The sequence below is a fragment of the Peromyscus eremicus genome, chromosome 8a, assembly GCF_949786415.1.
Source record: "Peromyscus eremicus chromosome 8a, PerEre_H2_v1, whole genome shotgun sequence".
Classification (NCBI taxonomy): domain Eukaryota; kingdom Metazoa; phylum Chordata; class Mammalia; order Rodentia; family Cricetidae; genus Peromyscus; species Peromyscus eremicus.
In genome coordinates, this window is record NC_081423.1 from 18,417,789 (window position 1) to 18,430,822 (window position 13,034).

At 44.7% G+C, this 13,034-nt stretch overlaps 1 protein-coding gene across 7 annotated transcripts in view; it reads right to left on the minus strand.

Annotated features, from left to right (window-relative positions):
- Positions 1–13,034, minus strand: part of Ift140 (intraflagellar transport 140) — a 91,326-nt gene that overhangs the window by 44,690 nt on the left and 33,602 nt on the right. For 6 of the 7 annotated variants that reach the window (XM_059270310.1, XM_059270311.1, XM_059270308.1 and 3 more), the window contains 4 exons: positions 10,213–10,343; positions 8,355–8,520; positions 5,838–5,969; positions 2,181–2,380 (listed from right to left, as the gene is read on the minus strand). In XM_059270310.1, coding sequence (XP_059126293.1) covers positions 2,181–2,380; positions 5,838–5,969; positions 8,355–8,520; positions 10,213–10,343 — 629 coding nt within the window. Of the gene's footprint in view, positions 1–20; positions 392–2,180; positions 2,381–5,837; positions 5,970–8,354; positions 8,521–10,212; positions 10,344–13,034 lie in introns of those variants that run through there. The other variant, XM_059270314.1, reaches the window with a different exon arrangement.

Genomic DNA, 13,034 nt, shown 5'->3' on the forward strand with positions numbered 1-13,034 from the left:
CCTAAACTCAGAAAACTGTGGCCCGTCACAGCAGATCAACAAGCAGAATGGATGAAACCCGATAGCTTTCCCCAGGAAAACCTCCAGCCTCTCTCCAGCTAGGGCAGTGGATAGTGGATACCTCCAGAGGCCACGCTGCTTTCAGACAGGCTGGATCCCTAGCCTGTGGCTTCCCAGAAAGTATATAAACTATGTACCTCGGGGGTTAAAAATGGCGCACAGAACCCAGGGCTGCCTGACTACATTTGTGAACGAGGTTCTGGTGCACCTTTGCTGGATAGCTCATCACGGACACCAGGAGGCAAGAATCACAGCTGGGGTATGCAGCAAGGGGGAAGTGGCACTATCAGAGCATGAAAGCCAGGAGTGAGGCATCCTCAGGCTGCCTCTCCTAAAAAAGGTGAAGTTTGTTGCTTTCAGTGACTAAGACTGATCAGTTTAAATTCTGAAGCCCATCCTGTGCCAAAGCTTTATCTTTAATCAGAACAAACAGTGAACTAGCTCAGTGCCTTAAATACATCAAGAAACTGATAATGACATATAAGCATTTATGAATTGGCCATATGAAACACACAGCACACTGTGTAGAAACAAGCAGGTATATATCCACAGTACAGCACTCAGAGTCAAGCATTTAGCTATGACTTCCTCCCACTTGTCTCTTCCTATAAGACATTTTTTTTTCCTGGAGCTGAGTACCGAACCCAGGGCCTTGCACTTGCTAGGCAAGCACTCTACCACTGAGCTAAATCCCCAAGACATTTTTTTTCTTTTTGTTTTGTTTTGTTTTGTTTTGTTTTGAGACAGGGTTTCTCTGTGTAGTTTTGGTGCAGGTTCTGGATTTCTCTCTGTAGACCAGGCTGGCCTCGAAATCACAGAGATCCGCCTGGTTTTGCCTCCCAAATGCTGGGATTAAAGGCGTGCACCACCACTGCCTGCCTGTCATTTTTATTTTTAGTTATACACTAATACTATGTATGTGCTTATATGCATTAGTATTGTGTATATGCCTATATAAAGTACATTAAAGGTCTACAAGTGGCCATCAGTCTGCTTCAGGCTGTGATCATGTCCACAGTAAATGAAAGTTACCCAGGAAAGATCAGGCTACGATATTCAGCCTTTCTAGACACCTCCAAACTAAATGTCTACATGGCCAGTGTACAATAAAACCAGACCTCAATAGTTTTCAAAGACGGTGGATGACTATTCCATGATATGCATCCTGAGACATGCAATCTGAGCTAGAAAATAATCACTGTACATAAGCTGAGGCAGGGAATTTATTCCAAGCATTTGTTTTCTTTTTTTAAATATATAATTTATTTTTATTTTATGTTCACTGGTGTTTTGCCTGCATGTATATCTGTGTGAGGAGTTACAGACAGGTGTGAGCTGCTGTGTGGGTGCTGGGAATTGAACCCAGGTCCTCTGGAAGAGCAGCCAGTGCTCTGAGTCATCTCTCCAGCCTCAGGCATTTATTGTCACATCTTTCCTTTCTCATAGCATAACTTTCCCATATTTTATTTTACCCTTTTAAATGAAAATCTGTCAAAAACTCTAAGATTTTCTGAATTCTCTCAAATGAAGAATGTATTTGTAGATACCCTTACTGGTTTCTTTTTTTTAAAGATAGTGGGTCTCTCTCTCTCTCTGCATCACAGACTGGCCGGGAGTTCACTACATAGTCCAGGCTAGCTTCAATCTTACAGTAATCTTCCTACTTAAACCTTCTAAGTCTGGATGATTAGAACAAGCCAGCATATCTAGATCATTGTAACTTCTTTCATAAAATTTAACTGTATTTCACTGATAGTTTTGGTGTTTATTTATTAATACTTTTGAGCAATATTTAGCACCTACAGAACTTTGAATCAGAGTACTCTGAACACTTTAAAATAAATAAAAATGATAAAGTAACAGCCTAGAGGCTCCTGGCACCACTGATACCAGGAGCCAGGCTTGCCTGCAGCACCAAATGGTGTGCCAGATCCCATATCCATATCCTTAGGCACTAGGCACACATGTGATTCACACATATATGCAAGTAAAATACTCATACATATAAAATAAATCTAAAAAAACCTTTTTTTTAAAAAGAAGGCATTAACATTAAAAAGGCTGAAGGCTCTAGGTAGAATGCATGTCACCTTTGACACTTCAGAAAGTGGACGCCTTACCTTTTGATGAGTTTGATAGATTTGAAAGCTTCATCCATGTCCCCAATGGTGACAAAGAAGCTGAAGTTGAGGATGGCATCCCGAGTCGGCTTGTCACAGTCCTCCAGACCCACAAAGTCTTGTAGGGGTCTCTTGGCTACCATCTGAGGGATGTGGTAGTGCCCAGAATCTACCCTTTCTTCTTTCTCCACTTCTCCAGGCTGGAGGACAAAGGCCCCATATACTTGTCAGGTACCATGTAAAGGCAATGCCTGCACTCAGTCTCACTTCCTCTAAATTCAAACAACCACTGGGAAGTTTATATGCAGGGAGGCATAGGCATATAGCCAGAGGCCAAATGGTTCCCACAGGGTCCTGAAAACCTTTAATGTCACTGGAATTGATCAAAGCTTTGGGTCCTTGTTTGGGACAACAGGTAAACAAAGGCTGTCCAGGTACAAACTTGTTTTGGGAGCCTCTAATTCAGTATGTCAGAGTCTCTCATTAAAAATGGCCTTTCTGTTACCCTCTCTCAGTGTTCATCATGAAGACGTTTTACCAATTTTAAATCAAGTCAGACACACATGTATCTCTTAAAATTAAAGAACACTAGCCTGTCTTTCTTGAACAGGAAGTGCTGAGGAGCCCACTGGCCCTGCCATGGCTCTTCTAATGTTCTCCGTCCATGTATCTGTGCTTAGACCCTTCTCCCCAGGACTAGAGCTCCCTTCTCTCTGCAGACAATTTGTACAATGTTATGTACACATACTCTCTAGCACATATTTGCCACCATGACTATCCAAGTGGTGGCTTCAACTGCTCCTCCCTAGATCAGCTGTCATGAACAATTCAGCCTCACTGTTCTTTCTGAGCCCACCTGGCAGGCTCAGGGAGGAAACCCCACAGAGGAATCTACACTTGACCTGGACTTTGAAAATCTGGTGAAATGTATCATGCTGCATTGTAGCTGGAAAGTCTTTTGAGGCACAGCATAGGACATAAGCAAAGGTTCTGTTATGGGTAGCTTGAGTTTAGGTCCATAATTAGGTCCATACACACACACACATCTTATAACAGAATGATATATACATATATTATATATAATAACCTAATGATATATATATATACATATATAAAATATTATACACACACACAAATTAGGCAATATCAACTAGGTGACAGAAGAGTTTGGCTAATTGTGCACATAGTTGGACATTGTCCTTCACATTGGTAACATCATCATCATCCTTGGTGTGGTTCTATTGAATCCAGTTTATTATGTGAGCATCCTGGGGAGCCCCAGAATTCCCTGTTCCCTGCTTATTTGCCATGCCTCTTTATTTAAGATCCTTGTTACTGATCTCTGAGGCAAGAATTGTTGTCTGTTTCCACACTGCCCTGAACACATCTGAACTTGTCTCATCTTGGGTGCTAAACAGGGCTTGGACCTCATTTGTATTTGGACTGGAGGCAGAGACTGTTTATCCTATGTCATAGTAGATTGGAACAGCCTGCCAGTCACATGGTAAAGGTGCTGGGAACTAGGAGTATTGGACTTTCTCAGACCATCCTGCGCACTGAAAACCTGGGGGAAAGGAGCCTGAAGCCCTGCATGTCAGCAAACAGAACAAGAGCAGCCTTTAAAGGAACATAATGCCTTCTGTATTCCCTGGCAGCACTTTGCAAGTTAAACTAATGATATTCCTTACATTGCAAACATAGGTCAACCAAGCATTTCTTCTATCTGGAGATCACATGAAATGGCTGCACATGCCACAGGTACACATCAGACCAAGAGCCAATGGGCTCCTGTCAAATTTCACGTGGCTCCATGGGCAAACAAAAAGTCCCAGCTTCCAGAAAAGTTTCCTCTGAAGGTGAACAAGGTAGGCAGGAAGTGCTGGCACACACACAATACAGCAACAAGATATGGTTCTCAGGGACACGACAAAAACAAGGTGACGAGCTATAATCAGGGGCTTCATACTTACGACTGCATCATAGATGCCTCTTCTGTGGAATAACAACTATGAGTGTAGGCACAGACAGATGAGAAAAAAAGAAAACATGCATGAATGTGTGGAAGAAACAAGAATCCAGAATATAAAATTAATGTGGAAAACTCAACAGGAAGAATTTAAAAGAGCTTTCCAAACTTTCTGTTTTCAAATCAAAGGGAAATTCCACCCAAGAACACAAAACAAGAATGAAAAATGACAGAAAAGTATCAGACTGGTGGTGGAATTCTATTTTAAAATAAAGCCATTAAGGACAGCTGTCCTGACAGAGAAAGGACTCCCAGAACTTAGCTGACCACACAAATACTTTCTCAGCTTTCACGAACATCAATTCCATTTTTAAGGCACATGGAGTGTAACATACAAGCTGTTCATACACCAACTTCTAGCGGCTGTGCAGTACTGCTGTATATGGTAACTTGGAAAACTAGAACCAACTGTCCCGGGTTCATTTTTATTTAAAATGTGTGTATCATTATATATGTATGCTTGCAGATCTTAAGGCTAGAAGCCCCCCTAATGCTGATCACAATGGTCACAAATCAGGTGGCAGTATCCACTGCCACCCTATTCTCTACGGTAATTCCTTTTAAAGTAAATCACAGCTCTAGGAAGAGCTGAGTGTGGCTTCTGTGCTTACGACTGTCTAGCAGTCCACATGGTACAGTTTCATTAGCTTATTGGTTATGTGGAGGGGACTGAATAGCAGATATGGGCTATACTCTGTCTCCCTGTGGCCTATCCTACTACTTACTTTTGGATACAAAAGTAACAACAGGCTAAGTTGTTGGTTGGACACACCTGTAATCCTAGCAATCTCAGCACTCAAGAGGCTGAGGCAGAAGGACTAAGGTGAGTTCAAGGCCACCCTAGGCTACGTAATTAAAATTTTGCAAGAAAGAAAGAAAAAGAGAGAAGGGGTTGGGGTTAGAGAAATGGCCCAGTAGCTACCTGCTCTTGCAGAGAACCATAGTTCAGTTCCCATCACCCAGGGAGCTCACAACTACCTGTATTGCTTCTTGCCTCCACAGGCACCTGCACCCATATGCACATACCCACATGCAGACACACATACATAAAATTAAAAATAACTTTTTAAAGATCGAAAGGTTAGTTTCAGACAATAAGAACAGCACCGGGCTCATTTTAAAGACTGATTTTACATCACCATATGGGGAAACCAAGAAACACTCAGGTAACAGGTAAAAGCTGACACCATTGGTCCCCTCTCCCCACCCTTTTTGGTGTGACAGTACAAGGGCAGTGACAGGGAGGTTGTCTACAGTTTTCCAGAAGATGTGGGTCCAGCAAGATGGCAGCTCCTTTGGTTCAGGGGATCAAAGCCATGGCAGAGTTCAGTGACTATGGAGCTCACTGACAGCTCCAGCCCCTGGGCCAGGCTCTGACCCCACAAGCCCACTGGGCTCCTGTGTGGAAAAAGTCCCTCAGGTAGAGTTGCTCTGTGTGGTAGAACATCTGCCTAGCATGTGTGAGGTCTTGAGTTTGACCCCAGCACTGAAAAAAAAAAAAAAAAGAAAAGAAAACAGGAAAAAGCAGCGGCAGTCTCCACAGTCACCATGGCCACTGCCTCTCAGGTGACAATTGAGCCCAAAGCAAAGGAAGAACAGGGAGTAACTGTGCAGGTATTAGGGATTCCCACCTTTTTTGTGAAGTAATAATGAGGCACTTCCATTCCCAGTAGATTCTGGTAGGTAGGAGGCCGGGGGAAGCAGTCATGGAGCAAGAAGCCATGTTCTTCAGAAGCGAAGAATGACAGAATCAAAACATCTTCCTGGAAGACACAACAATGTTGTTTGGTTTTAAATTTAGCAATATAAATTTCTATTTTCTTCTCAAATTCTTTTTCAGGGGTACAGTCACGACGCCATTCTGCCAGGGCTTCCCAAGCTTCTCATCGTTTGAAGAATGAAGGCATCTTCCATATGACTTCACTTTACCTGTCTGTGACCAACAGACTCCTGAACTCAGGAGGGAAACTCAGGAGTGCCTGTGTTCTTTAAAATTCTCTCTTTGGGTTTCTTTGCTCTGATTTAAAAATCACCAATGAGTCCGGTTAAGCCCAACACCTGGGAGGCAGAGGTAGTTGAATCTCTTTGAGTTAGCGGCCATCCTGGTCTGCATAGTGAGCTGTAGGCCAGCTAGAACTACATAGTGAGACCCTGCCTCAAACCAAAACCAAAACCAAAACCAAACAATAGCAACGTTGACAAAAAACAAAACAAACAAAAACAACAAAAAACACCTCTCTTCTCTGCTCTTAAGAAATAGAGAAGGTACAAGAGACAGATCAAATATTATGTTTCCTCTCTCTCATGTGAGCAGAATAAGCCACAACAAATGCCAGAACTACCTTCCTGTCTGCAACTGCTTCTTAGAAACAAAAAGAGGATGCAGGACTTTTCCTTACTACTGTGGTGTGAACTCTCAGAACTGCACACACCATCATATACTGTGGTGTGAACTCTCAGAACTGCACATACCATCAACTACTGTGGTGTGAACTCTCAGAACTGCACACACCATCAACTACTGTGGTGTGAACTTTCAGAACTGCATACACCATCATATACTGTGGTGTGAACTCTTAGAACTGCACACACCATCAACTACTGTGGTGTGAACTCTCAGAACTGCACACACCATCAACTACTGTGCTGTGAACTCTCAGAACTGCACACACCATCAACTACTGTGGTGTGAACTTTCAGAACTGCACACACCATCATATACTGTGGTGTGAACTTTCAGAACTGCACATACCATCAACTACTGTGTTGTGAACTCTCAGAACTGCACATACCATCAACTACTGTGGTGTGAACTTTCAGAATTGCATACACCATCATATACTGTGGTGTGAACTCTTAGAACTGCACACACCATCAACTACTGTGGTGTGAACTCTCAGAACTGCACACACCATCAACTACTGTGCTGTGAACTCTCAGAACTGCACACACCATCATCACAAAAAACATAAAGAACCACTTGATCACATGACCAGCACTAACCTCCCCATGGATACGCCTCTTACTAGCTATCTTTGCTGTGCCCATTATTTCCTGGAACTGTCACACTGTTCATCTGGAAAATTCCTTTGGCAATGTTTCCTTCATTCCAGTGATACAGAAGCCACTTCAATCTATTCTATCATTCTGGCATTTGAGTATCAAGGACAGGATTTGCTCCTGGTATTCTCAGGGTACTGATTTCAGATGGTCTCAGGGGCAGACTCTCATCTGTGAGAATGCCTCCAGCATGAAGATGAACCCTGAAACTACAGAATGGGCTTCCCTGTACCCTCTGTGTGTACTTGGGAGTTGTGCATACAAACTGCTCTGAGGAAGGTGGGTTACAGTGGCACACAGGTTGCTGGACTTTTTAGGCACATCTGACTTCTTGCAAAACATAAGCCTTGCAAAGTATCAGAGTCCCAGCTCCTATGTGGGTGCTGTTCTGGAGCTAAGAGCACATCTGCATGGAGCCTGAGCCCCACAGAGGTGGGGGGCAGTGAGGAGGGCAGAGACAGTGATTGGAGATAGTTGATGAGGAGTAGATGAGGATTACAGCTCTATCTCAGGTCCAATCTCAGCTCTGTCCACAGAGAAGAGTAACTTGGGGCAGTTGAGAAAATCAAGAAATTAAAATTTGGGGTTAGGCTGGACAAAAAGGTGGGGCAAAACTAGACAGGAAGGGTGGGGCAGATTAAACGGAGAATGCCATCCAACAGACACATCTCACTGCAGCTTTCTTGTGTGGTTCAAGATGGGTCTGTCTGCAGGGTGGTGGTGGTGGTAGTGGTGGTGGTGATCGTGGCACACACCTTTAATTCCAGCACTCAGGAGGCAGAGGCAGGCAGATCTCTGTGAGTTCGAGGCCAGCCTGGTCTACAGAGCTAGTTTCAGGACATCCAGGACTACACAGAAAAACCCTGCCTTGAAGCCCTCCTCCCCTAAATGATGGCTCTGTCCACTGGTTTATGGAAATGATCTTGATGACACAGTGACACTTAATATGTGGGAGAGATGATACAGATATTCTACTTCCCATGAGTGAATTATCCTAGTAACTTTCCCCTAAGTTATGCCATGAAGATACTGTCTGGCAAATGGTTACTATATATGTCTAAACATGTAACATAGCAAACAATAGGTACCTTGTGGCATGTGTCCTCCACGTGGGGCTGTTTGTCTACAGCCTGTGGCTGGGCTCCAGGTGCTTCCTGCAAGGCCTCACACACGAAGAGCCTGGGCTCACTCTGATCCCAGAAATGGTTCACAGGAACGTAACTCTTCAGTCTTTCATGCATAAAGATGTGGGTCCTAAAACAGAAGGGAAGGCCTATCCCCAACTCTGAGAAGAACATTGCTTTTAGTGCTATGCACACCGCTCATAATCATCTCAGGCAATGCCAGCAGGTGACAGTGTTGGCAAGTTCATGGCTCCTGGAGCATCTTTGGGCCACTCACTGTCACACATCCTATCAGAACACACTCTTGCAGACTTTGAGGAATTGGGAGAAAGGGCCTGGGAAGTCTGGCTTGGAGACACAGGGAATGATGCTTGGATCTGGAGGTCCTGCAGAGGCCCTAAAATTTCCTAGGAGGTATTCAGAAGAAAATCTGTGTGACGCTGTCTAATTTTACCCTAGTCTTTCCCATCTATAAGATACCATGATTTATGGGCCCAAAACCTGAAGAAGTTCTATAGGGAGATCAATGAACTAGGTGGCAAAGGATGGAGACCATAAGATAAAGAGGGGAAGCTGGGCGGTGGTGGTGCACACCTTTAATCCCAGCACTCAGGAGGCAGAGGCAGGTGGATCTCTGTGAGTTCGAGGCCAGCCTGATCTACAAAGTGAGTTCAGGACAGGCTCCAAAAGCTACAAAGAGAAACCATCTTGAAAAACCAAAAAGATAAAGAGGGGAACTGACTGTAGAAAGGAAAGGAAAGGTTAGCTCCAAAGATTTACACCCGGTTGCAGAGAACCCAGGAACACTGGGATTGGGATGAAGCTGTATCATTCTGAGGGGCCAGAAGTTCAAGGGCCCATATTCTGAGGCAGGAGGTCAGTGGTACAGTTAGGGGGACGAGAAGAAGGGGTTGTTGAAGTAAGGTATCAACAGAGATGAAAAGTAGACCAAGCAGATTAAAGGAGGCTCCAGAGAAGGCTCTAAGGAGGCAGGCAGGACTCAGAGAGAGGGACAGGAAGAATTCAGGGGAGACTGTGCAGGAAGAGGAGTCAGGAAGGAGGGACCTGCTAGAACTAGCAAACGTCAGACTGGGGTTGGGGTGTAGCTCAGTGGTAGCACACACCAGGTTCTGGGATCCGTCCTTAGCATCACAATCAATCAAACATCAAAACTAGCAAAAACAGCAGAACAGTACAAAGGATGACAGAAAAAACACGCCACTTCCTCTGTTGCCAGTTCCTCTGTTCTGCAGGAGCCACTGAAGCGAGCCTGGAGGCTTCCATCCCATGCTTTCTGTTCTGCACTTACTTCACTGCAGACACACCTAGCATCTTTCCCAAACTATCTGCTTTCCTGACTCAAGTCCTGTGGAATTAAATATAGATGTAGCGAGGTACTGTAAGTGTGTGAAGTCCCAAGAGCACAGTTTTCTGTGGCAAGAACTATATCCATGTGTTACATCAGCCCTCCCCCAACAGAAAGATACTTATTTCTTATTTTCTCTAGAAGCATAGTCTCTACAAAGACAAGCACTTCTTTCCTGTCGGAGCTGCCAATAAGCCTGAGGCCACTCTGTTCTGGGACATTTCTAAAGATGTTTCAGAGAGCTCCTCCAAATTTTGAGTTTCTACTAAGTCAGTTCCATGATCTCAACCCTGAAGCAGAGACCAAGAACTTAGTCTACTCCAACTGCTTACATGTGGGTTTGACTACTGGGTTTACTACTTGTAGCTTCTGTGAGGCTCTGGCGTTCAAATATAACAGTAAGTTGGGCAGTGGCAAATACCATTTTCCACAAAATCCTCGTGGCTATAATCTTACTCATTGGCCTCCGGTTCGTTAAAGGGCAGTGTCTGCATCTGTCCAATCTGTCCAGTCTTGAAGTTGAAGACATTCACTGTGTCCATCTCAACATCATAGATGTAGATTTTGGAATCAGGGCTATTGTCAACCTAGGAAAGAGAAGACATAATGCTCAGGGACTGGAGAGTGCTTTAGGGCCTGTGCCCATGGGGCTGACACAGCACAAACTTGAGGAAAATGCACCTGTCACAAGCCTCCTTGGCTTCCAGCAAATGGCACACCACCAGAATAATAATGTAATTCTCTATTAAGCCTGCTGAGATAGTTTTTTAGTTACTACTTTGTAATTTCAGACAATTTAGAACAAAGTCTAAAAAGTTGTAGCTGTTCTCAGTTTTGACTAGAGATTTAAAAAAAAAAAGAAAGAAAGAAAGAAAGAAAGAAAAAAGAAAAACAGGGTCTCACTATGTAGCCTTGGATAATTTGGGCCAGGTTGACCTTGAACTCACAGAGTTCACTCATATTTTCTCCATTGGTCTGTTGATGGTCATGTAGTGACTGTCCACATTTTGCCCTTGTGAACAGAGCTTCTGTGGATTTAGAATGGAACCGCCACCTTGGAGGCTCCTCCTTGCTGTGAGCAGCAGGCGATTCATGTGTCAACTCCCAAATGGAAATGATCATCGCTCCCGTCGTTGTGACCTTTGTTTCATCTGTATTCAGTTGTATGAATGTTATTTTTGCCTTAAATCCAGGGTCCTTTGGAGTCCTTGGTTAGTCTACCTCAGCTAATAAAATGTCTCCAGGCTGAGCACGGTGGTGCACACCTTAAATTCCAGCACTCAGGAGGTAGAGGCAGGCAGATCCCTGTGAGTTCTAGGCCAGCCTGGTCTACAGAGTGAGTCTAGGACAGCCAGGGCGACACAGAGAAACCCTGTCTTGAAACCCGCCCCCCCTCCCCCAAAAGGGCCACATGTTATATGACATGTCCAGAACATGAAAATCCAGAGAGAGTAAGCAGGCCTGTGGTTGCCAGGAGCTAAGATGGGGGGGAATGGACATGGCAGTTAATGGGTGTGACATTAATGAATGAATGTCTGGAAGCAGACAGAGGCTGCAGCTGTGCTATACTGCAAATGTACCAAGTGTCACTGGATTGTTCACTTCAAATGGTTAATTTTACAGTATATGACTCTTATCTCAAGTTTTTAGAGAACCTATTTTAAGATAAAGGAAAGTCAGCATTCCCAAATGGCACCTTGAGCCTGTAACTGCTCAGTAATGTCCTGGAGCAGAGGAAGGAGGTGGGAACGCACTGGCCCATGCCCATCTGGCAGCATAAGCAGTGAAACATGCCCACCCGAGGGTTCTTTCTATGCCATCTCTGAAATCTGCATCTGGACCCTGGCCCTCAGAAGAGAATGCTCAGTAAGTGGCTTTGGACACAAAAGAAAACAAGTAGCTCTTGGGTTCTACCTTCGGTTCAGACTTAGCTGCTCTGGGCTTTCTAGGTTCGGACATGCAGAGCGTCACTGGTGATCCTGGCTGCCTTACCTCATGACGGCACACAAAGATTTCTTTTTTTTTTTTTTTTTGAGCTGAGGATCGAACCCAGGGCCTTGCAGGGCCTTGAAAGTGCTCTACCACTGAGCTAAATCCCCAACCCAAAAGATTTCTTAAAAAAAGAATCCACGTGCATGCAGAATTTGCCTGCATGTATGCATGTGTAGCACATGTGTGCCTAGTGCCCACAGAGGTCAGAAGAGGCGGTCAGATCCTCTGGAATTTGAGTTAAGGATATGTGAACCACCAGGTGGGTGCTGGAACAGCACCAAGGTCCTCTTCAAGAGCAACAAGTGCTCTTAACCTGAGTCATCTCTCCAGTTTCTACACCTAAGGATTTCTGAGGGTCAGGGATGTTCTCTTCTCACAGGTTCAAATGCTCCCTATCTAGATCCAGAGGACTCTCTACTGCTGGCTCATGCAGCTGTCTGCCTCACACTGCTGCCACTTTGTGTCCTTATTTCCTTTCGTACTAACCTCATTGTGGGGCTCTCCCATTCTTCCTTCCCTTGTTCCAAACAAGCTGCCATGAGGGTCAGGATCCTGAGCTGCAGCACTTACTGGGCTGGTGCATTTTAAGACTGGGTCAGGGGGACTTGCAAAACACAACTCATAATGATGTTACCACTATAACCTTCTCATTTCTCACTTCCTTCTTTTGAAGACTTGCAGAGGAAGAATCTCATGTACATGTATATACAAAAGAAGCTGAGGAAAGGGAAGAGCTGGGCTCAATCCCCCGTTCCTCACCTCCTCCACTGTGTCCACCTGCCTTTGTGTTCTGTTAATTCAGTGTCTTCCTCAGGGCGTCTGCCAATGGGCACAAAGGCAGCCGGCTCCTCAAGCCCACAGAGCAATGAAGAGGAAACACATATCCAGAAGGAAACTTTATTCTCGTAGGCACGAGAATCATAGAGTGTGAGTCCCTTAAAAAGGCAGGATAAAATTTCGCAGGAACTTCAGACAAAAGAAGATGCTACAGGCTTAACAGTGGTAGAAGAAACTGTCATCCCTTCTTGCGACAAAGAGTTTGGCTGGGTGACGAAGAAGACAAGCAAGAAGAAGACAATCAAGAAAAGGATGAAGGGCCTCTGAAGAGGACGCCACAGTTTCTGATGAGAACCAAGAGAGGCAGGAAAAGATGGAAAGTGCATGCAGGTAAGCACTGGCCAGCTGTGGTGGTGCACATCTGTGATCCCAGCACTCGGGAGGTGTGGGAGAGCCAGCCCTGAAGTTGTGAGCATGTCATGCGGTGTGGCACGGGCAGGGGAGAGATG